The 22,116-nt window shown below is 40.0% G+C and overlaps 1 protein-coding gene and 1 pseudogene across 1 annotated transcript; one reads left to right on the forward strand and one right to left on the reverse strand.

Annotated features, from left to right (window-relative positions):
* Positions 1–2,597: 2,597 nt before the first annotated feature.
* LOC119779817 lies at positions 2,598–21,171 on the forward strand (annotated as a pseudogene).
* On the reverse strand, positions 12,179–15,689 carry LOC119779818. Its single transcript, XM_038279622.1, has 2 exons — positions 14,195–15,689; positions 12,179–14,028 (listed from the first exon to the last, which is right to left on the reverse strand). Exons 1-2 carry the CDS (start codon positions 15,189–15,191, stop codon positions 13,967–13,969), a joined length of 1,059 nt encoding a protein of 352 aa, XP_038135550.1. The 5' UTR covers positions 15,192–15,689; the 3' UTR covers positions 12,179–13,966.
* Positions 21,172–22,116: the final 945 nt, after the last annotated feature.

Below are 22,116 nucleotides of genomic sequence, written 5' to 3' on the forward strand. Positions count from 1 at the left end.
GTTCCTGCCTTAGACACCAGCGGCGCCAATTCTAAATTCTGTTTTTAAAAAATACTGGATCCTTGAGTTCTGAGCTTTGACAGTTTATCTGAGTTTGAAAACAACTTACGTTTTTTACAATGACCAGAATTCAGATTAAAGATTTTCTAAATATCCCAAAACTGTGGCGTCACGTTTATTTCAAAACGCCGCGAGCAAAATAAACATACTCGCATGTATGTTAGACTACTTCTGCGAATGGTTTATCTACCACCGCACAACCAAATCACACAGCCATGAGAAACTGCCGCTTCAGGAGGAGAAAATGGCTATTGCACGCACCAGCTCCTCCCACGCACGCTCGGGATCGTGCTCTCAAAAGCGTCTCTGCCCTTCGGACTGGTTTTCTCCTTGCTCGAGGGAAAGTTTTGACAAGTTGGGCGGAGAGAAACGTCTGCTGTAAGCCTCCTCCTGATTGGGCCTTGCAGACACGATCACATGGGAAGTAGCGTCAGGAAGCCTTTACCTTTTAATATGCATGCAAATATATTTATTTTGCTCGCAGCGTTTTAAATGGTAAAGGACATGTACTTATATAGCACCTTTATTCAAGTCAGGAGACTTGACCAAAGCGCTTTACACTACATTCATTCACACACTCACACACTGATGGTGGCGAGCTACATTGTAGCCACAGCTGCCCTGGGGCTCACTGACAGAAGCGGGGCTGCCGTACACTGGCTCCACCGGGCCCTCTGACCACCATCAGTAGACAATGCAAGGGAAGTGTCTTGCCCAAGGACACAACGACAATGAAAGTCGGAGTCGGGGCTTGAACCGTCAACCCTTCGATTTCAGGGCAAACTCCTACATCCAACGCCACTGTCGTTTTAAAATAAATGCGACACCATACAGAACCCTCAGTATCCCTTTCAACTATTGTTTCTCCATAAACTCTTTCTTTGAATCCTCCACTCCACTCTGTTTTTTCTCTGGCCAGAAGTTCGATGGCAAATCCTCCCTCTTCAAGTTGGCCAACCCGTCCGTGGAGGATCAGGAATCAGAAAGGTGGAATAACTCATTTTTTTTTCACTTTTACCCGATGTATTCCAGCATCCAGCTGCCATGCACGTGGGCATTGTCAGTTTCACTATAGCTCTGGTGAATTTCAATGGTGAAGTCCTCTGGAAATCTTCAATAATTTTTTTGATTGCAGATGTGTCTAGTAGTTCCCATTGATTTAGCTTGGAAAGCGGGGAGAATGGCGCTAGGCTTACCGCACCGTGACGTCACTGCTGGAAGATGGCAGGAGGGAGGGGCTACTATATTTGGGCAAAGATGGCTGCTCCCAGACTCAATGATCCTGATGAAAATATTGTTTTTATTAAATTGTTTTTTATTGATTAACGCTAAATTTATTATATCACAGCAAACTAGTTTCAGGTATAAATAATGATCCATTGATTATTACTTGCTGATTGGACTTTTCCTTTAAAGAAATGCAAAATAGAAAGATTGTGGTACGACTGACAAAAAAACTCCCCATCGAGGCATTAAAAGATTTTACTGAAGAAAATTTGTTTTAGGAAATTGAGGGGGTTTTCATAATTTCAATTCTGAAATTGATGGTTAAAGAAAAACACTGTGGTTGGCGATGGGTCCACCGTCTTACAGTCCACCAGGAAACATGTCCTGAGCCATTTAATGTGTCCCTGATCCAATGAGCCTCTGGGGTTCCCGTATGATACAGATATATTTAATCCATCAGACCAAGGAAGCGTCTAAATGCGTCTGGACAGCGGCCCTCCAGGAGTTGAGCTGTGCGTTACTGTATCCCCCTGTTCAGGTATCTAAACATGACCAGACCTGGGGTCCTACAGAGGACTGCTGTCATCACCATGCATGTATGCATTTCTGCTTGAAAAGAACTCCTTCCTAAAGAACCTGAGATTTAGTGCTGCCCCCCTCTCCCCCCGAGGAAGACAAGTCAGAACCAGAAAACCACTGAGTGGTAAAGTTTTGGTATGTGTCCAAAGCGGACTAGTTAGGACAGGGATTATAGAAATGCATACCTTAAGGACATCCAGCTCTGTATAAATAGATCCGGATCCCAAAGCAACCTGAAAACCTTCCCGACTTTTCAGCCTGAACCCCAGAAGATCTTCCTCTGAGCCGTGGACTAGCAGGTAAGGACGTGGAGAGAAACGGACGGGAAGGAGAGAAGATGTGCCAAGGTTTCTAATAGAAGTGATTGCTTTGAGTTTAATTTCCTGAGTTTGGCACCATTACTGTCTGATTCTAGACTTTCTAAACAGCTTCTTTTTTATTGATTTGAAGGCTTTAAGGCCGGCTGGTGAACTGTGGCTAAATTTGAAGATAAAAGTGTTGACCTTTGACCTGCCACAGACTGACCTACTTTAAAGTCATGATGAAGTATTTCATTTCATCTCCAGTATTTATTAAAATGTTTATTTTGAAGCTTTAGAGTGAAGTATCCTCTGTCAGTCCTCCATCCTATCTGTGAGGTTTTTATCTGTTTAGCTGTCAGCTTTGGTTTGATGTTTTCTTTTTGTCTCTTCTTGCAGACATGGACGCTTCATCATCATCGATCATCCTGAAAGGTGACGGCTCTGGGCCGATCCTTCACTCTGGGGATGCTCTACGACGCTCGCAAAGACCAAGTCATCCCTGGTTTGTCGCCTCTCGTTAATATCGTAGACATGCCGTTAATTCTTTATTTGATCCAGGCGATTAAAATGTTTCATCAACATAAAGTTTTAATGCAAACCTATAAGAAATCCCATTACATGCAGAAATGTCAATTACTGAGTATAAATTCTACCACTTTCTTCAGTATTTATACTTTACTGGAGTATTTACTTTTCTGTGTACTTTTTTACATTTAATCCCTACATTTAAAAGTACTTTCTACTTCATACTGTCTCCATACTGTATTGTTACTTGTATATATATCGATAGAAGCAAAGTAAACTATCAAGAGCCTGCAAAGGGAATCTGTCCAATTAGAGTCCAGTTTGTTTATAGAAAAATGCTGATAGACGTGAATAAAGAGCAAAGACTTTACAAATGGTGGATCTAATGTCATCAACACATTCCTAATCTGTTCTCTATTATAAATATCTATGCTAATTTTATGCTATTTGCAAATTTAATGCTGTGAATATCAGACATCTTAGAGTATTCATCTCTATCCTGTCTGGTGACTTATTTATCATATAAGGTCAAAAGAAACAACTTTTGTACTAAATTAAAACTTTTTAAAATTCTTTTATTTAAGTAAAAGACTTAAGTCTTTAATTTTACTTTTTCTTTAAACGAATGTCAGTACTTTGAATTGAGTAAATAATAGGAATACTTTGACACCTCTCAGATGTTCATCCACTGAGTGTGAAAATCTATGCAGCTAAGTTGAAGTTTAGGAAGTACTTGTGACTTAATTTTATATGACATCATTAAATTAATCAATTGATTCACTTTTTTTTTTAGGTAATATTGATATGTATTGATTTTCTTTGAAAATATTCCAAACCTTTCAAATTTTCCAAGCTTTGACAATTATACGGTGTTCCAGGGTCTATTAACTCTAATGAGAGTTTGGAGCGCAGCTCTCATCCATTTGCTGTTATTCCTCTATGTCCTTAAAGTCAGCCTGTACTGTAGCCTGAGAAGCCAACTGAGCCTAACGCAGTTTGCTAAGACGCCACTGAATATAAACCAAATCTGGTCCGACCAATCACAGCGCGGGAGGCGGGACTTTACGATACATCACTCTTTGGTGCTAGCTAGATGTTTAGTTTGGAGCTAAATATTTATTTAACAAACTTGATTTTTCATTTGCAAATTAAATATTAAACTAAATATTCAATTTGTAAACCAAATATTTAGTTTGGAGCAAAATATTTATTAAACAAACTAAATATTTAATTTGTAAACTAAATATTTAGTTTGGAGCAAAATATTTATTAAACAAACTAAATATTTAATTTGTAAACTAAATATTTAGTTTGGAGCTAAATATTTATTAAACAAACTAAATATTTAATTTGTAAACTAAATATTTAATTTGTAAACTAAATATTTAGTTTGGAGCTAAATATTTATTAAACAAACTAAATATTTAATTTGTAAACTAAATATTTAATTTGTAAACTAAATATTTAATTTGTAAACTAAATATATAGTTTGGAGCTAAATATTTATTAAACAAACAAAATATTTAATTTGTAAACTAAATATTTAATGTGTAAACTAAATATATAATTTGGAGCTAAATATTTATTAAACAAACTAATTATTTAATTTGTAAACTAAATATATAGTTTGGAGCTAAATGTTTATTAAACAATCTAAATATTTATAATGTAAACTAAATATTTAGCTTGTAGCTAAGTATTTATTTAACAAACTTGATATTTCATTTGCAAACTAAATATTCATTTTGGAGCTAAATATCTATTAGCAAACCAATTATTTAGTTTTGAGCTAAATATTTATTTAACAAACTAAATATTTAGCTCCAAACTAAATATTTATTTAATTTAAGTAAGATTTTTATAAATGAAAGAATGACATAGTAAAAAAAATGAGTTGGGGAAAAAAAACCTTTATTTTTCTCCTAAAACACTAAAAATAAACATAAATTTGCTCCTAAAACAAACTTGCAAACTTGCTGAATGTTATGGGCGCCGCCATGTTGGTTTACTTGTTTTGCTCATAGATATCCATAATAAAGGCTAGATGTCTCGTCCGCGCTGCTGGCCAATGGGGGTCGACGTCCGCACGTGGCGGCCATCTTGCCACAGGCAGCTCGCTCATTCGTAACATTGTGTTTTAAAGGCGCATGTACTTAAATAACCATAACTTCCTCAATTGTCTAACGATTCTCAAACTGTTTGGTTTGTTAAACAAAAGTCAGACATGTAGTTATGAAACTGCACACTTATGAATAATTATAACCATGGAATTTCATATGAAAAGAACATTGAATAGAACATACAGGTGCAATAAATATACACATGCACAAGGTATTTATGTTAAATCAATATATGCTATTAAAACTCAGTGTACTGAATGGCAACATGATATATAGATATATCTATAGATATCTATACATGTATAAATATGTGTATATATATATATAAAAATATGTATATATATAAACATGTATATATATATACATATTTATATATATATATATATATATATATATATATATATATATATATATATATATATATATAAATAAACACTTTTATTTGGGTGTGATTAATTATTTCACAGTCCTAATTTATTTATATTTACATACATACTTTTATAATATGAATATTATTGTTATAATAAAATATGAAATACTGACAAAAAAGGCTTATTGTGTGGCAACCTCTTGGTGTAGCAGCATAATCCAGGTTTCAAATTAAAGGTAACACTTTGAAGTTTCATGTAGACTATTCGGATTATATATCAGGGGTAATTACACAAAAGTTCCTATTTTTAAACCATTATAAAAGTGACATTTATTTGCTATTAAAATTGGTACAATAGTCCCCTTCACAAGTATATATAGATGTAGCATGTTGAAATCCCCACCTACACTACTGTGATGGCATACACATGGAAGACAGAGATTTAAAAAATGACCCAAAAAACATAGCATGGCTAATGCCCTTTGAAAAGGAAGGTTTTATTGAGCTTCTGTGTAATGTACAAGAGAGCGTTGTCCACAAGGCCATCAAAGCGGACAGGAAGGTAGCTGTGGTCATGTACTAGTGCAGAAATGTCAGCAAACGGGGATGGAAGATCTTCTCCTCCTGCTTACACATTATATAACCTGCAGAAACAAAAACAAAAGTGACCAACAACAATTCACGGTGTATAAGATTGGTATATCAATATGTGATTAAATTTCAATGATACACATGCCCTTTGAAGATGAGCTGGAAAGTTGAAAATGTTTGGCACAACACCATCTTTAAGCTGTCCAAATGAAACTAATACAAACTTATAAAAGCTTTGAGTCAACAACAGTCTTGTAATACTATTATGTCATAGCAAAAGTCTGGCATCTTCCTTTTAATAAACCCAGCAAATTCCTGTAACATAATGTAAGATGTGTTGACAAACCAAATCGATTGGAAATCATGTTAAATTCTGCCTCTTCCACTGATGTAAAGTTGCTGGTTAACGTTAGCAGCTAGCTAAACTGTAACGTTAGCTGCTAACTTACTAACGTTAGGTCTCACTTCGCAGCTTCTTGTTATTAGCCAGCTAACGTTAGGCTAATAATGAAAATACAACAACACTCAGATTATTGTTATTAGCCAACTAATAACTACAACCACATCCACAAATATTGTAATTTACACCAAAGATGAATTGTCATACAATAGTTATTGGTGTCAGTAAAACCTATATAATTGACTAATAATCTCAGCCTTGATAACTTGCGCAAGTAGCCGTGATGCACAACTATGCTGCGCGATTAAGTCATTTTTCGACAAGAAAATCTGCAATTTCGACATGTTCAAGCATCAAGAATAATAGCCACGTTCATAATGTTTGTAAGAAACCAAACTGTTTGTAAATCCGTCAAGAATTCAGTGAGATAAGAGTATTTGTGTTCGTGCTGATCACTCACCTTACATTAGGTACCACAGAGCACAACAGAAAGCCTGCCTGAGGTAAGATGGCCGCCGGTGATGCCGTTTGAGACTCCGCCGTAAGACATCTAGCCTTTATTATGGATATCTATGGTTTTGCTCTAGAGAGCAGTAGCACGGTAGATCGCCACTAGGAGGCCGATGCTAGCACCGTGTGTAAATGGTCGTAAGGAACCGAGCTCGGCATGATTAACTGATCCAAGCTCGGCAGGGATCGGTTTTCAGAGGGTAGAGTAAATGTTGCTATGGCCTTGATTTAGTCCAGAAATAGTTTTCTAAAATTGGGCGGGGTTTGCTCTGATTTTGTCCCACTTTAGTCCAACAAAAGACGTTGAAAAGACGTTACAAACCCAGTTTTCAACATCTTAACAAAGATCTGAAAATGCCGGCTTTTCCCCTTTCACTTCACACAAATGTAGACATCGTCATGTCGTCTTTACAATGTCTTTTCAACAAATTTTTGCTCAGTGGGAAACTCTTCCTCATTCCATATCTCCAAGCAGCAGCTAGCTGTTGTTTTTGGCAGATTTAAATGCTAAATGCCCTGGACATATTCAGTGCTTTTCCGGTCAAACTTGGCCAAAGTGATTTACATAAATTCACCAATTCACAAACTGATGGTGCTGAGCTACAGTGTAAACAAAAGTGCTTTATGGAGGCGCCAACGAGACACAAAACAAATCCAGACGTACATACTTTTAAAGACAACTGAAGATAAAGAGATTATGTTTTATATCAATTTTTTATTCGGACACTCCATTAGCTGAGCTTTACAGCAAGCTACTTTCTTAATCACAAACATACATATACAAAAAAATATTGTCAATGTAACAGATAACAAGCTTATATCCAATATAAAGTAACTTCCATAAGATTTAGACAGAAGATACAATTTATCAACTGAGGGGGTCCACAGCCTGCCTCTCATTTACAGATAGGTGTTACCTTACATTTACAAACACTCGACATCTTTCAAAATTGACATTTGTTCTATATTGATCAATTTAAAAGTAGCAAGACATGTTATTTTTTCATTGCTATGAAAAATAAATACAGTTCACAGCTCATCCAGACAGATAGATTCAAAGTTTTCTATCTAAGGAAAACCAGCTGATTGCATCGACTCATTGACTCTTCAGCAATCCCTCACACTAAGCATGCTTGTAGCGACAGTGGAGAGGAAAAACTCCCTTTGAACAGGAAGAAACCTCCAGCAGAACCAGGCTCAGTGTGAGCGGCCATCTGCTGAGGCCCACTGGGGTTCAAGGAGACAGAAGCAGACATAGAAAAAGAAGCATAGATACAAAAGGCAACTGTCAACCAGCTCCACAGGCGGCCCCGTCCAGGAAACACACAGCCAGGCAGACGAGCTCCGAGCCAGTGTAACAGTCGTGGAATGAAGAGTCGAAGAGATCAGACTTGCTTCGGTTTATTTCTGTTTAGAACAAGAACATATTCAGCACAGCAACTCTGGGCTCCAGTTTCCCACATGCACCTCTCCTCAGCGCAGCTTGGCGCGAACTCAAAATGCATTAAAACAAACCAAAATTCTCACAGAGGTTAAATAATAATAAAATGAATTAATTATAATAATAATAATAAAAATAATATTTCTCATTTATAATAATTAAATGATAATTATGTAAAATCTGCATACAAAACAAAATAAAACCCAAACAAAAATAATCTGCCCAATCATTACAATTCTCCGATATAATATAAAAAATATACTAAATAAATAAATTTGACATCCAAATAACATTTTGAATTACTCACATACCTGTTTAGAACAAGAACATATTCAGCACAGCAACTCTGGGCTCCAGTTTCCCACATGCACCTTAACAAACCAAAATAACAGAAATAACCATGTTGCCACAGTAACCTCAACAAAAGTTACTGCTGTGGGAATGTAACTGCCAGTACTGTGCTGCACAAAACAGCTAATCAACAATATATTTACGAATTATGAGCTAGGAAGAAATACTTTTCAGGATATTAGAACAATTTAATATACAAACAGAAGACCGTTCTATACACTTACCTCTCCTCAGCGCAGCTTGGCGCGAACTGAGGAGGGCAGCGGGGATACAGAGGATATGACACGGACACCGGAAGCGAAAAAAATAAAAGCTTCTCCTCCAAAATAAAATATCATACAGAACCCAAGAAAAACAAAGAAAAATGAGTTTGAAACATAAATAATTTTAAATAAAAGCAGTATAAAACAGAAATAACGACAAACATGTATATTAATCAAAAAAAGGTGTTTTGAGAAGGTTCATCAAATAAAATAATCTAATTAACTCAGTTACATACTCCCCCCTGAACTTCTCAAAACAGCTCCGGTCAGATCAGAAGCAGCATACAAGATAATACCAGCTAAACTCAGCTATATTTCTCGGATAATCACTATGCAACCAAAGGGTTTCTATATTGCAATAGAAAGCGACATTAAGGAGATGGCCAGACTTTTAACGTCCACTTGCATAAGAATGTGCCTTCTACACACTCTCTACTCAATTATCAAAGAACTCTTATCTTGACACACATAATGAAAGTAATAAAATAAACTTCCATGTCCATAGTGAAGGGTAATATCCTAAGTGAACAATAAGGTGTTACTGAAACAGAGTCTTGGCTAACCCACCAACCACAAAACCTCCTTGTTTGGTTTTCTGTGTCATATTCTGAATTAACCTATTCACTGGTTTCACTACCCTGCCCACTCTGGTCCTAATTTGGTCCATAGGGGTGGTCACTGCCAGAGGAACATCGAATAAAGCCTCTGCTGCTTCCCCAAGACAACCTTCCGATACACTTCTAACACTCAGAGTTTTTCCATTGTAGTCACTTGTGTGCAGCTCAGAAACAGGGGGCTCAGAATCGGCAAGGGGAACTGAAGGTGCATCAAGGGCTGTGTGCCTTCCTTCTGAGAAGTTCTCCGAAGGGGTGGCCCCTGCAACCCAGCTAGCAGTGCGCTCGGATTTGTGACTTTTTAATTCCTCCAAAAACAGGTTTCTCTCAGCCTCCTGAGACTCCTGACCAACACTGGAGAAAGAAGGCTCTGTCTCATGATCCACGTTTACTGGCAGGAAACTGGCTTGTAAAAGCAAATTTCTGTGAACAACTTTTTCATGTCCATTGTCAGGATTTTCAATGCGATAAGTGTGACATCTTGAATCTTTCGAGATCACAGTGTACAGGGTCGACTCCCACCTATCAGCAAGTTTCCTCCGCCCACGTTCACCCCTGTTGGCTAGGAGGACCTGATCACCCTCTTCGATGTCAGCACCCTTCACACCTTTATTGTAGAGCTCAGCCTGCCGCTGTTGTTTTGCACTAGCATTAATTTGAGCAACCTGAAGGGCTTCCTTGAGGTCATCTCTCATCCTTTTAACATAACTGTCATAGTCTGTAATGTCATTGTCTCTTTCCACACTGTGGAACATGACATCTACTGGTAATCTAGGCACCCGACCATACATAAGGAAAAATGGGGCATAGCCGGTCGACTCATGAGCAGTACAGTTGTAAGCGAATGTCAGTGTTTGCAGCATCTGAGGCCACTTTTGCTTTTCTCTGGGAGGCAATGCTCTAATCATGTTTCCTAGAGTCCGATTAAACCTCTCAGTATGACCGTTCCCCATAGGGTGGTAGGGTGTTGTTCTAGATTTCTTCACCCCTGCTATCTGAAGAAGCTCATGGATAAGCTGGTTTTCGAAATTCGCCCCTTGGTCTGAATGTATTCTCTGTGGGAAGCCATATACACAAAAGTACTTATCCCACAACTGACGTGCAACTTGTTTAGCAGACTGGTCTGAACACTTGAAGGCATGAGCCATCTTAGTGAAGTGGTCTGTCACCACTAACACGTCCACACTCTTCCCATTGGAGTCTTCTGCAGACCAGAAGTCCAGACAAACGAGCTCCAATGGGCCTGTGGTCTTGATGCTTTCGAGCTGTGCTCTTCCTTCAGGCTCCAATGTCTTACTAACAACACAACGCTTACAACATCTTACATAGTCTCTGACGTCTCGTTCCATTTCGATCCAGAAGAACCTTTGTCTTGAGAGGCATAAAGTTCTACTCTGACCCTGGTGGCCAGCATTATCATGCACACCACTGAGGACTTGGCTGATCAAACAGGAGGGCGTCATGTACTGATGTCGCTTCTTCCCTGTCAAGTGGTCTTTGCAAACTCTGTACAGGATGTCATCATACATCTTCAATTTATCCCACTGTTTTAGGATTTTGAGCACTTTCAGAGGTAACCCAGCTCTCTCTCGTCTTGAAGGCCGTCTCCCTCGAATGACAAATGGGATGACATGAGACAGGACAGGGTCATTCCTCTGACTATCATGAAGCTCTTGAAGTGAAAAAACAGGTAGGGGGTTTTCACCTGGTTGGGCCAACTTCTCCAGATCCTGGGCCAGCCATGAAACCACTCTCTGCTTGGAACCTTCATCCCACTCCATATGACCAACCAACACTGCAGATACTTCACAATCAGATAGGGACTGATTTTTCAGCTCACTCAATGGGACTGTATGAAGAATGTTCTGGTGGTTGACCCCAATCCTGAAGGTATCCTGAATTAAAGTTTCTTGAACTTCTTGGGACTCCCCCATGAGGTCCCCATATGGCTCATTCAAAATCCGCTGACAGACACGACCCTGCACAAAAGGCTTTCTGCTGAGAGCATCAGCAACGATGTTCTTACTGCCAGGTATATACTTGATGCTGAAGTTGTATGGTGCTAACTTGGCAACCCATCGTTGCTCACATGCATCAAGTTTGGGTTTTGTGAGGATGTATGTCAGGGGATTATTGTCAGTCCAGACGGTGAAAGTATGCCCTTTTAGCCAGTGACTGAATTTATGACAAACAGCCCACTTCAACGCCAGAAACTCAAGGCGATGAGCAGGGTAACTTTACTCTGGGCGCGTGTTAGAGCTTTACTGGCGAAGGCAATGGGTCGTGCTCTACTCTCACCTTCTTGGACCTGTGACAAAACCGCCCCCAACCCATCCTGTGAGGCATCTGTAGACAGAATGAAAGGGCGACTGAAATCAGGATGTGCGAGCACCACAGTCTCCAGCAGCGCATTCTTTAGTTCTTCAAATGCACAGTGATGTTCTCCTCTCCAGTCACTTGGATGTAATTTCTTAAATGTTGCTGCGCCCCGTCCATTGACTTTCCTTCCCTTGGGTGCGGCAGTCAAAGTGAACAATGGTTTTGCAATGCGGGAACAGTCTGGTATGAACTGCTGGTAGTACATCACCATCCCCAAAAATGACTTAATCTTTTTTTGTGAGGGTGTAACACCATCCTCCATCATCAAATCAGACTCAGTCATAGCAACAACAGCTTGTACTTTTTCAGGATCAGTTGACACACCTTTTTCACTCACAAAATGGCCCAAAAACTTCACACTCTTTCTTAATAGATGGCATTTCTTGGGGGCTAGTTTCAAGCCATGGACCTGCAGCCTGTGGAAGACAATCTCAAGCCTCCTCAGAGCTTCTGCCTCATCGGGAGCATAAACAAGCAAATCGTCCAAATAACAAAGCAGGGTCAAAAAGTTCTGATCCCCAAAGATGTTCATCATGAGGCGCATGAAGTTGGCAGGACTATTACAGAGGCCCTGAGGCAGCCTGTTAAACTCATACAACCCCATGGGTGTGGTGAAGGCTGTTAGTTTTTTATCATCTTCAGCCATGGCTATGTTATAAAAACCAGAAGTGAGGTCCATGGCACAGAATATGGCACTGCCACCCAAAGCCGTCAAACAGTCTGACTGGTGTGGCAACGGGTGAGCGTCCTTAACTGTACGAGCATTTAGCCAACGATAGTCCACACAGATCCTAAGATCTCCATTCCTCTTCCAGACCAGCACTACAGGAGACGCCCACTCACTGTTAGATTTGCGAATGATTTCCCGTTCTTCCATCTCTGTGAGAACTTGTCGCAGCTTGTGGTACTGCCCTGGTGGAACACGTCGATATGGAAGCCTAAATGGTCGATTATCTGAGAGGCGGATGCGGTGGACAAAATCTTTGGCCAGCCCACAATCAAGTTTGCTTCTTGAAAAAATGCCTTCATATTTCTGGACCAACTGCAACAGTTTTGACTTCCAGTAATCACCCACCTCACAAGAGTCAATGTCCAGATCTTCTAACCCCAAGTTACTCAGAGTGTCACGGAAGCTGGTGCAGAGAGAATCTGAGCTGATTGTTTTGTCATCTTTCACTGTCTGATTGTTGGTACTGAATTTTTTATCTAGCACCTGCTCAGGGATCACATCCATATCTTCAAGGGCTATACAGGTGGACACCTCCGCTACTTTGGTATGGCGTTTTAATATGATGGCCTTATCAGAGGTGTTTAGAATGCGCACTGGGACCCACCTATCACCATTCATGGAGGACACTGATCTACAGACAATAATGTCTTTTTTATGCATCTGTGTTTTGGGTGATGGTTCAACTAGAATGGCACTGCCCTCGGAGAGAGGCGAGTTTTTAGGGAGTCTGCTCCAAATCAAATGTTCTTGCTTTGGGAGAAGAGTGACTGCCTGCACCAGTTCAGCTGTCCCAATAAAATCTGGGATCACATCACCTCTCCATCTTTCAGTGCCAGACAGCATACTAAGAAACTTTATGACTTCTGGTGTTTGGGCAGACTCTGGTTTACTCATAACTTGCCAAAAGTGAGGAGAATGTTTGAACTGGTTTAGGAGGTGTTTGATGACATTTGTGCCCAAAATCAGCTGATCTTTCTGCCCAGGCACCACTAAAGCTGGAACAATAAATGAACATCCATATACTTCCATTTTTAATTCATGGATGCATTTGGGCTTTACTTGAACTCCTCCACAGCCTACAAGAATAATGTCATTACGATCACAATCAGGCTGGGATGTAAGCCCTGCATTCTCAAGAAGTTGCTCAGCTTCTACGCTGATAGTGCAGGCCATGGAGCCAGTGTCTAAAAGAGCTTGCAATGACACTTTATCCCCAACCTGTGCATCAGTGTAAAAGAGGCTGTCAGCCTTTTCTAGTCTGGATATGTTTTGAAACAACACATGGGTGTTGGCTGGAGCAGATTTCAAACTTTCTGTATACACAACCTTTATGTCTTCTGTTGGGGTGAGGGACTCATCATACTCACTCACACAGTGCCCTCTCAAGTGTGAGTGGTTTAGTTTCCCTGGTCAATAGAGCCTCCAACTCGCTGAGTGTTAGGGAATTTTGGACAGCTTCTTCGCTGATGTCCAATCTCGAGACAGGCCAGGCATCTTCTCTCTCTCATGCAGTGTGTCCGTGTAGAGTGGTTACTGTTGCCACATACTTGACATGGAGTCGGTCGACTGGAAGGGAAGAACTGAGGCTGAGTATCGCCAACAGGCTGGGCAGTGCGTTCTAATACTCTTTCAAGCATAGTTAACATCCGTTCAAGAGCACCTGACTCTGCGGTGCGATCATTTGGGCTGGTAGAACTGATAGGAGTAATTTTGGCAGTGTTCATTTGCCTACATTCTACTTCAAGCTCTGAGTGGTCAGGTGCTGCTACTGCAGTGGCAATCTGGAGTGTTTTTGCTTTTGGGGCAGTTGCGTGTGGTCTCTTCACTTGCTGCTCTCGTTGATGCTCATCAATGGCCTCTTGCACCTCAGTGAATGTCCACTTAGTGGTGGGCTTACACTTGAAAACACAGGCGAGACTAGAATCAGGACAATTTCTGATGAACATCATTGCTATCTCTGTATCCATTTTATTCAGGCTGCTTCCTTGATCTTTCAAGTGTTTGTCAGCGTTTTCAGCAGCTGTGTTAAGTCTAACCCAGTAGTCTACTGGTGTCTCATTAGCCATCGGCTGAGTAGCATAAAAATCAGCCAGTGGTAAGCAAGATCCAGGAATGTCGCTAAAATAGCGCCTCAGAATGCTATAAACTGCCTCAGGGTTTACAGGTGTGGTGGAAGGAGCACTCTTTAATCCGATCTTAACAATGCTTTTTGCCTTGCCAAGCAGGTGGTTCAGGATTTCATCAGTTTTTTCCTCAGCTGGGAATCCCTTTTTGCGCAGGTAGACCTCCATTATTTCTATCCACTCATGAACAGAGATCCTATCATCACCATCACCACGATAGATAGGAGGCTCTTTAATGTCTGATTTCACCACCAGGCTCATTTTTGAGAGATCAAACACTGTGTTAGATGTTTCACTCCGTGCAGACTGTGATGGTGGAGGCTTCTCTGGAGTAACATGAGATCCGCTGTCTAACAGACGGCTGGTAATGGCCTCACCTATTTGGCTCCCTATCTCACCAATGAGGTCGCGTAACTGTCGTATGGTGTTTTCATTATTATTTACAGGGGTGGAAAACTGGGGCTCTAATGGAGGTATTTCAATAATCTCTTCTGTTTCTGATGACCCCTCATCAATCACGTGAGTACTACTCTGGGCTAACAGCCCTCTGCCACGACCAACTACTGGTGTGAAAACATTAAAGGTACTATGACCTCTGCCTGCCATACTGCACACAGTAAAAAAGCAGTAATAAAAAAAATTAAACCAAAATAGTTTCACTATTCACATACACAAAAAATGGCTTTAATCTAACTAATATAGTGGTTTGATATATGTCTTAAGTCTCTGTGTTCAGAAAAGTGATCGCAACCTCAACAACAATGAGCAGGATCCACAGGCCGACCAACTTGATGACATCAGCGTCACTGGCACACAGCTGAACCCTCGGCGGTCGGCAGCGGCTAACCAATGGATCCGGGTCACGGCACCAGATGTAACAGTCGTGGAATGAAGAGTCGAAGAGATCAGACTTGCTTCGGTTTATTTCTGTTTAGAACAAGAACATATTCAGCACAGCAACTCTGGGCTCCAGTTTCCCACATGCACCTCTCCTCAGCGCAGCTTGGCGCGAACTCAAAATGCATTAAAACAAACCAAAATTCTCACAGAGGTTAAATAATAATAAAATGAATTAATTATAATAATAATAATAAAAATAATATTTCTCATTTATAAAAATTAAATGATAATTATGTAAAATCTGCATACAAAACAAAATAAAACCCAAACAAAAATAATCTGCCCAATCATTACAATTCTCCGATATAATATAAAAAATATACTAAATAAATAAATTTGACATCCAAATAACATTTTGAATTACTCACATACCTGTTTAGAACAAGAACATATTCAGCACAGCAACTCTGGGCTCCAGTTTCCCACATGCACCTTAACAAACCAAAATAACAGAAATAACCATGTTGCCACAGTAACCTCAACAAAAGTTACTGCTGTGGGAATGTAACTGCCAGTACTGTGCTGCACAAAACAGCTAATCAACAATATATTTACGAATTATGAGCTAGGAAGAAATACTTTTCAGGATATTAGAACAATTTAATATACAAACAGAAGACCATTCTATACACTTACCTCTCCTCAGCGCAGCTTAGCGCGAACTGAGGAGGGCAGCGGGGATACAGAGGATATGACACGGACACCGGAAGCGAAAAAAATAAAAGCTTCTCCTCCAAAATAAAATATCATACAGAACCCAAGAAAAACAAAGAAAAATGAGTTTGAAACATAAATAATTTTAAATAAAAGCAGTATAAAACAGAAATAACAACAAACATGTATATTAATCAAAAAAAGGTGTTTTGAGAAGGTTCATCAAATAAAATAATCTAATTAACTCAGTTACACCAGCTCCCATGTCAGAGGATGAAGAGAGCACATCCAGTTAGTCACAGTCAGAGAAACAGGACTACACTGGAAAACAGGCCAAGCTCCAACATCTAGAAACAAAGGTGTTGATGGCAGCAGCACAGCTGATATTTCTCTCCAGGATGGAGTCACAGCCAAACAGGAACAGACCAGATGAAGCTACTACGAGAAAAAGCAGAGAGAGCAGAACGTTAGAGATTGAACTAACAGATTCTGCAGAGTGGGAGAATAGAGATAGAATTAAGCAGAATGATGAAAAAGGGGTCCCTATGTCCTCCAGCAGTCTAAGCCTATAGCAGCAGAACTATAGAGATAGCTCAGGATAACCTGAGCCACTCTAACTATAAAAAAAGGAAAAAGAAAAGTTTTAAGCCTAGCGTTGAAAAGTGAGAACTGGGTTTGCAACATCTTTTCAACGTCTACTATTGGACTAAGGTAGGTCCAAACCAGACCGTCCAAACACAGCCCAATTTTTCAACAATTATTTCTGCACTAAATAAAGACTACGACGGATCGACCAGATTTAGCATAAAAACCAACGTCTAAATGACTTCTGGGGTTTGGGGGTTAAGAAAAATTGAAACATTGCGATCCAATCCTAAAAACTTACTGAGGATTCCACTGAAGCAGCTGCAGGTCAGAGGATGGCATCGGATAAGACACTAGTCTTCTACTTGCGTTGACACAGCTTAAAAATAAGAACTTCCTGTTTCTAATTTAATTAGAAAAAAGATGAAGCCATGTTAACCTCAGTCACAAAACATAATTCCCTTTAATGTTTCCTAAACCACCATAGAAGAGTGCACAACAAGTTCCTATTAAATGTATAACTTTTGGTCTCCTCCAGAAAAGTCTTGTAATTTTGTAGAATTCTTTCAATATTAGCAGTTAAAAGAATAGATTATGAGGCTGGTAACATCTTTTCTTTGTGATTTAATGCCTTAAAGGTGTCACACTGTGGGATGACAAAACTCTAGAGGACATGACCGAAGAGGAGAATCACCAGAGCAGTGATTTTAAAATCTCCGCCTCGGATTCCTTGGAGGAGAGGTCCTCTGTGATGGACGTCAGTGCCTCCCTGAAGGCCAGTTTCATGGGTGGATTGGTTAAAGTTGGAGGATCAAATGTTGAAGTACCTGAATGATCAGAAAAGATCCAAACATCAGTGTAGAGTGACGCTTCAATACAAAGCTAGTACCGTCTACAAACACCTCACCATGTCTCCTGCTGAGATGAAGACCCATCTGAGAGTAGATGATGACCTGATGAGTATGGCTACACACGTGGTCACTGCTATCAGTTATGGCGTAAATGCTTTCTTTGTGTTTGACAGTCAGAAATTAGATGTGAGCAGTAAAAAGAAGATGGAGGGAAACGTTAAAGCTGCAGTTAGCAAGGCTAGCTTTGAAATGGAAGCTGAAGTTAGCGTCAAACAATCTAAGGAAGAGAGATCTCTGAATGAGAAATTTACCTGCAAGTTCTATGGGGACGTAATTCCTAAAAGCAACCCTACAACATTCACAGAAGCTCTGAAGACCACAAACACCTTCCAAAACTGCTGGGAGAAAACAATGAAAACAGTTGTCCACAGAAGGTCTGGATGATGCCGCTGAAAAAGTTGCTTCCGTCGGCTGCTGAGCTTGTTTCCGAGCTCAGTCCTGGCATGGCCATAAAGGTCCAAGATGCCCGGGAAGATTTTCACACCCTGAAGATGAGATGCAACGACTGTCTGGAAGACAGCCATTCTTTCCCGCCCATTTTTGAGAGATTGACAAACTTCTAAAATGCCTCAAACTGTTACGCAAATAAACTTAAAGAAACATACGCAAAGAAACTCCCGGCTATCAGAGCTGGCAAGGAAGAAGAGAAGGAGTTACTGAAGTTATTCATAGACAGAGACAACTCTCTGCTCTCTTCTGAAAAACTAGAGAAATGGATGACAAACAGTGAAAGAGAAACCAGCGTGATCGATTCCTACGTGGAGGCAATGAAAGATGCAAAGATCATCCTGAAAGAGTCGGACCTGACTGCTGAGGTCCAGGATCATGAAGAGGATTTTCTCTGCTTTGTCTTCACCTCCCTGGACGACACAGATCCCTATGTTCAGAAGATGACCGACTACCTGAATTCACTCAATGTCCAGGAAATTGAAGACGTAAGTCCATCAACTCATGGTCTTTGGTACATGTCCAACGAGGTGACAAGACAAATGAGAGAAAAAGCCAGGGAGTTTGGGGAACTCGCCACAGTTCTGAAGAACAGCAAAGGGTTCAAATTCCTTGTAACGGCCATCAGAAATGACAAATTCAAAGGAGCGACCATCTACCACTACAGAAACGGCAAGCAGATCACTGATGATTTCTCCAAGCCACGTGTTCCAAATGTGAAGAAAATAGAAGACAGAAAAACTTTGATCTGGTGTAAGTAGACCTTTCCTTTATTAACTGTCTCTAATGTGACTAAGCAATGTCTGGTGATAGTCGTCTCTCATTCAGACTGGTGCATTATTCCTTTTAAAGTTAAAAAGAAACAGTAAACTTTATCAGTAAGGGTCACCTTCATTCATCTTCTCCCACTTCACCTGTCAGGGTTGCAGTGGGTGTGGTGCCTATCCCCATCAGTCTATAGGCGAGAGGCGGGGTATACCTTCTGGGCATGGATATTTATTACTCTGACTCCACCCTTTCACTGAATTACAGGATCTGACCAGAAGATGATGCTTCCCTTTTGATCTCAATGTCCAGAAATCATGACACAAATTTTAGTACAAAGATTGATTTTTAAAAAGGAATTGTAGGGAAACAGCCGAGGGCCCATTAAGGAAAAGTCCGTTTGCTCCCTACCCACCAGTCCGATCTGGTGGGTAGGGAGCAAACCCGTCAGACATTAAGTAAGGTCCTGCTAGGAATGGCTGATAGAGTCTTGGTCAGAGGTTTACCTCAAAAATACCTTTTCTAGACTCTCGGGAAAGGCTGTGGACAAAGAATCAGAGTGGATCGTGTTTCCTACCTTTATTGCTGACATGGCCCGTCACCACGGACAATCATTCCTTACTGACACACAATGCCATTGAAGGATGTCATCAAGTTGATAGGATCTCCACTTGTATATTTTACAAATCCATCATCTTCATCAGGTTTTTCTGTTTTTCTCCCTCAGATGCCTGTGATGTCAACCTGGATCCAGAAACAGCGCATCCAAACCTCAAAGTCACTGATAACAAGACCCTGGAACACGAAGACAAGAAGCAGAAGGATCGCTCTGATAACCATAAGAGATTTGATGAACAGTTTCAGATTATGTGTAAAGAGAAGCTGAGAGGGGACCACTACTGGGAGGTGGAGGTGAACACTGACGAGGGTATAGATATCGGCGTTGGTGTCTGTTATGAGTCGCTACAGAGGAAAGGGCCGCGTAGTAAACATAATAACATTGGGTTTAGTCCAAGTAGCTGGTCGTTGGGGTGGAAGTGGAAACCAGAGCTGGAGTTCTACATGGAGCACGACAACGAATACAAGACGAAATCTGTCCCCAAAACTGGCTTCTCCCGTATTGGGGTGTTTCTGAGATGGGAAGCTGGGACTTTGTCCTATTACATAGTCAAAGGTGACAAGCTGGACCATATTCACACTTTCGATGACGGCTTCAATGATGACGTTATTCCATGTATGAAAATGTGGAAAAAGAACAGCTACTTGTCTCTGTGTCTGTGATTTGTTCCCTTTGACACAAAGAAATAGCCTACGCAAAAAGACCTGTGAGTTATGAAAGAGAAAATTGAATACGTTTCAGAATAATCCAGACATTGTTTTATTTTTCAGTCTTTACTTTAGATTTATCTGATCTGTAGTTAAAAATAACCTTTCTATTGAAATGGGATCATTTTAATGGGAGAGCTGGTGTTAGAATATAGAGCTTGGAGTCTGATCTAACACATAAAAACCTTTGAGCATTTTTAAAACATAAATAAATGTAAAAATCCTTTTTATATAACTATTTTGCATTTTTCTGGTTAGGTGTTGGTGTTTGATATTTAGTCCTTCTTTTATTCTAATTAAGGTTTAATACTAGATATTATCTTTCTTTAAACATTTTGCCTGGATAAAGTTTTATGTAATCATTGGAGGATTTAAAACCATTTGGAATTTAGACTGGTACATCTGCCAGCTTATATTGTCGTCAGATATTAGTGTCTTTTTCTTGATTTGGCATTAGCAGATGCATTCACGGTTTCACCAAATCATCGGTGTATTCAACACCTGTGTCCTGAGACCATGTGAAACGCAGGCATTAGTGCTCCCTCCATCTGCTGTCCAGTTTTAAAGTCTGCTTTGGGTTCTTTATAACGGTTTCTGGTTTGTTTGAATCAGTGGTGCCACCCTACTGGCTACCTCACTGGCTACCTCACTGGCTACCTCACTGGCCACCCTACTGGCCACCCCACTGGCCAGTGTAAATTGTAGTAGCATTAGTTTAGCATTTCATCCCATCCTGTTTACTGAGGTCTTTCTGATTTCTACAGGCAGGTTTACCACTATAGTAGATTCAAACCCCGAAATGATGGCTTTTAGTTTTAGTGGCCATCCCAAGATTTTAAGTAGCCCCATCTGGCCCCACATTTCTTGAGGCACCACTGGTTTTAATCGGACCTTGTGTAACATTTGTTATTGTTTTGTCATTTTTATCATGGAAATGAAATGATCACATTCAATAATGTTTGATTTCTGAATCTCAATAAATTTGAAACAAATGCAAAGCTGTGAACTTTTTTCATGAACTTTACCTTTTATGAATGATTCATATAAACTATGTGCTCATAATCACTGAGCAAACAGCTAATTAACATTTCCCTATTGTTGATGTTACTTTGCTGTTCAGTTGGTAACAACAGCAAATGTCAGTTATGGTTCTGGGGCTATTAAAATGATCAAACATTTAGGGAATGATTTCAGTGGCTTTAATTTTTTTGTTAATTTTGAATTCAGCTACAAGCCGATGGCTTAAACTAAAGAAATATTTTATGATTATTTAACCCTTTATAGTTGTAAGTTTGCGTTTTTGATGACTTGCAGCAATAGATCTATATCCAGCCATCCAAATACACTGCTACATGGCTGTCATCTTATTTTGGCATTTGACCCATTAGATGAGCCCTTGAATGATAGATTACCTTCTTGAATTTAATTTGGAAAAAAGCTAACAAGAAAAAAAGGTAAAAGGCTAATTGAAAAAAAAAAAATGTAAGTGCCAGTTAGGGCTGCCACCCGTCACTTCAAAGACGGAATCGGCCTGTATTTGACAGTTAAATTACGCGTCCCGTATAGAACTGATAAGGGATGCTAGTTGTTCCGTATTTTCATGAATAACTAAAAAATCAGTAATTTCAGTGGCACTTAAGCACAGAACGACGCTACTGCTGCGAGCGTGACCCATGTCTGATTCTGTATCCCTTCGTCTTATAGCTAGCGCTTAGAGTTCTACTGTTCTTGATTCTCCTTCCCCCTATGATGTTGTCTGTCTAAAGCATTCTCCACTCGGTAATCTCTCTTCTTGGGGCATTTGTAAAGGTTTAGTTCTAGTTCTACAAACTGCTCACCTCCGCACACCAACTCAAAGCATCAATTGTAACATTATTCATTACAAGTGCATTCAAACAAATACGTAGCCTGCATAGCCATATTATTTCCTTTGTAGTACTGGA

The sequence above is a fragment of the Cyprinodon tularosa genome, unplaced genomic scaffold (genome assembly GCF_016077235.1).
Source record: "Cyprinodon tularosa strain WSP-4 unplaced genomic scaffold, ASM1607723v1 ctg1518, whole genome shotgun sequence".
NCBI lineage: Eukaryota > Metazoa > Chordata > Actinopteri > Cyprinodontiformes > Cyprinodontidae > Cyprinodon > Cyprinodon tularosa.

Excerpts from the sequence above, each read along its gene's own strand:
- LOC119779818 (XM_038279622.1), bottom strand. The coding sequence starts at position 15,191 with ATGGCAGGCAGAGGTCATAGTACCTTTAATGTTTTCACACCAGTAGTT. Across the intron at positions 14,029-14,194 it reads CTCAGAGCTTGAAGTAGAAT|TCGACCGACTCCATGTCAAG; the intron begins GTAGGCAAATGA and ends CTTCCCTTCCAG.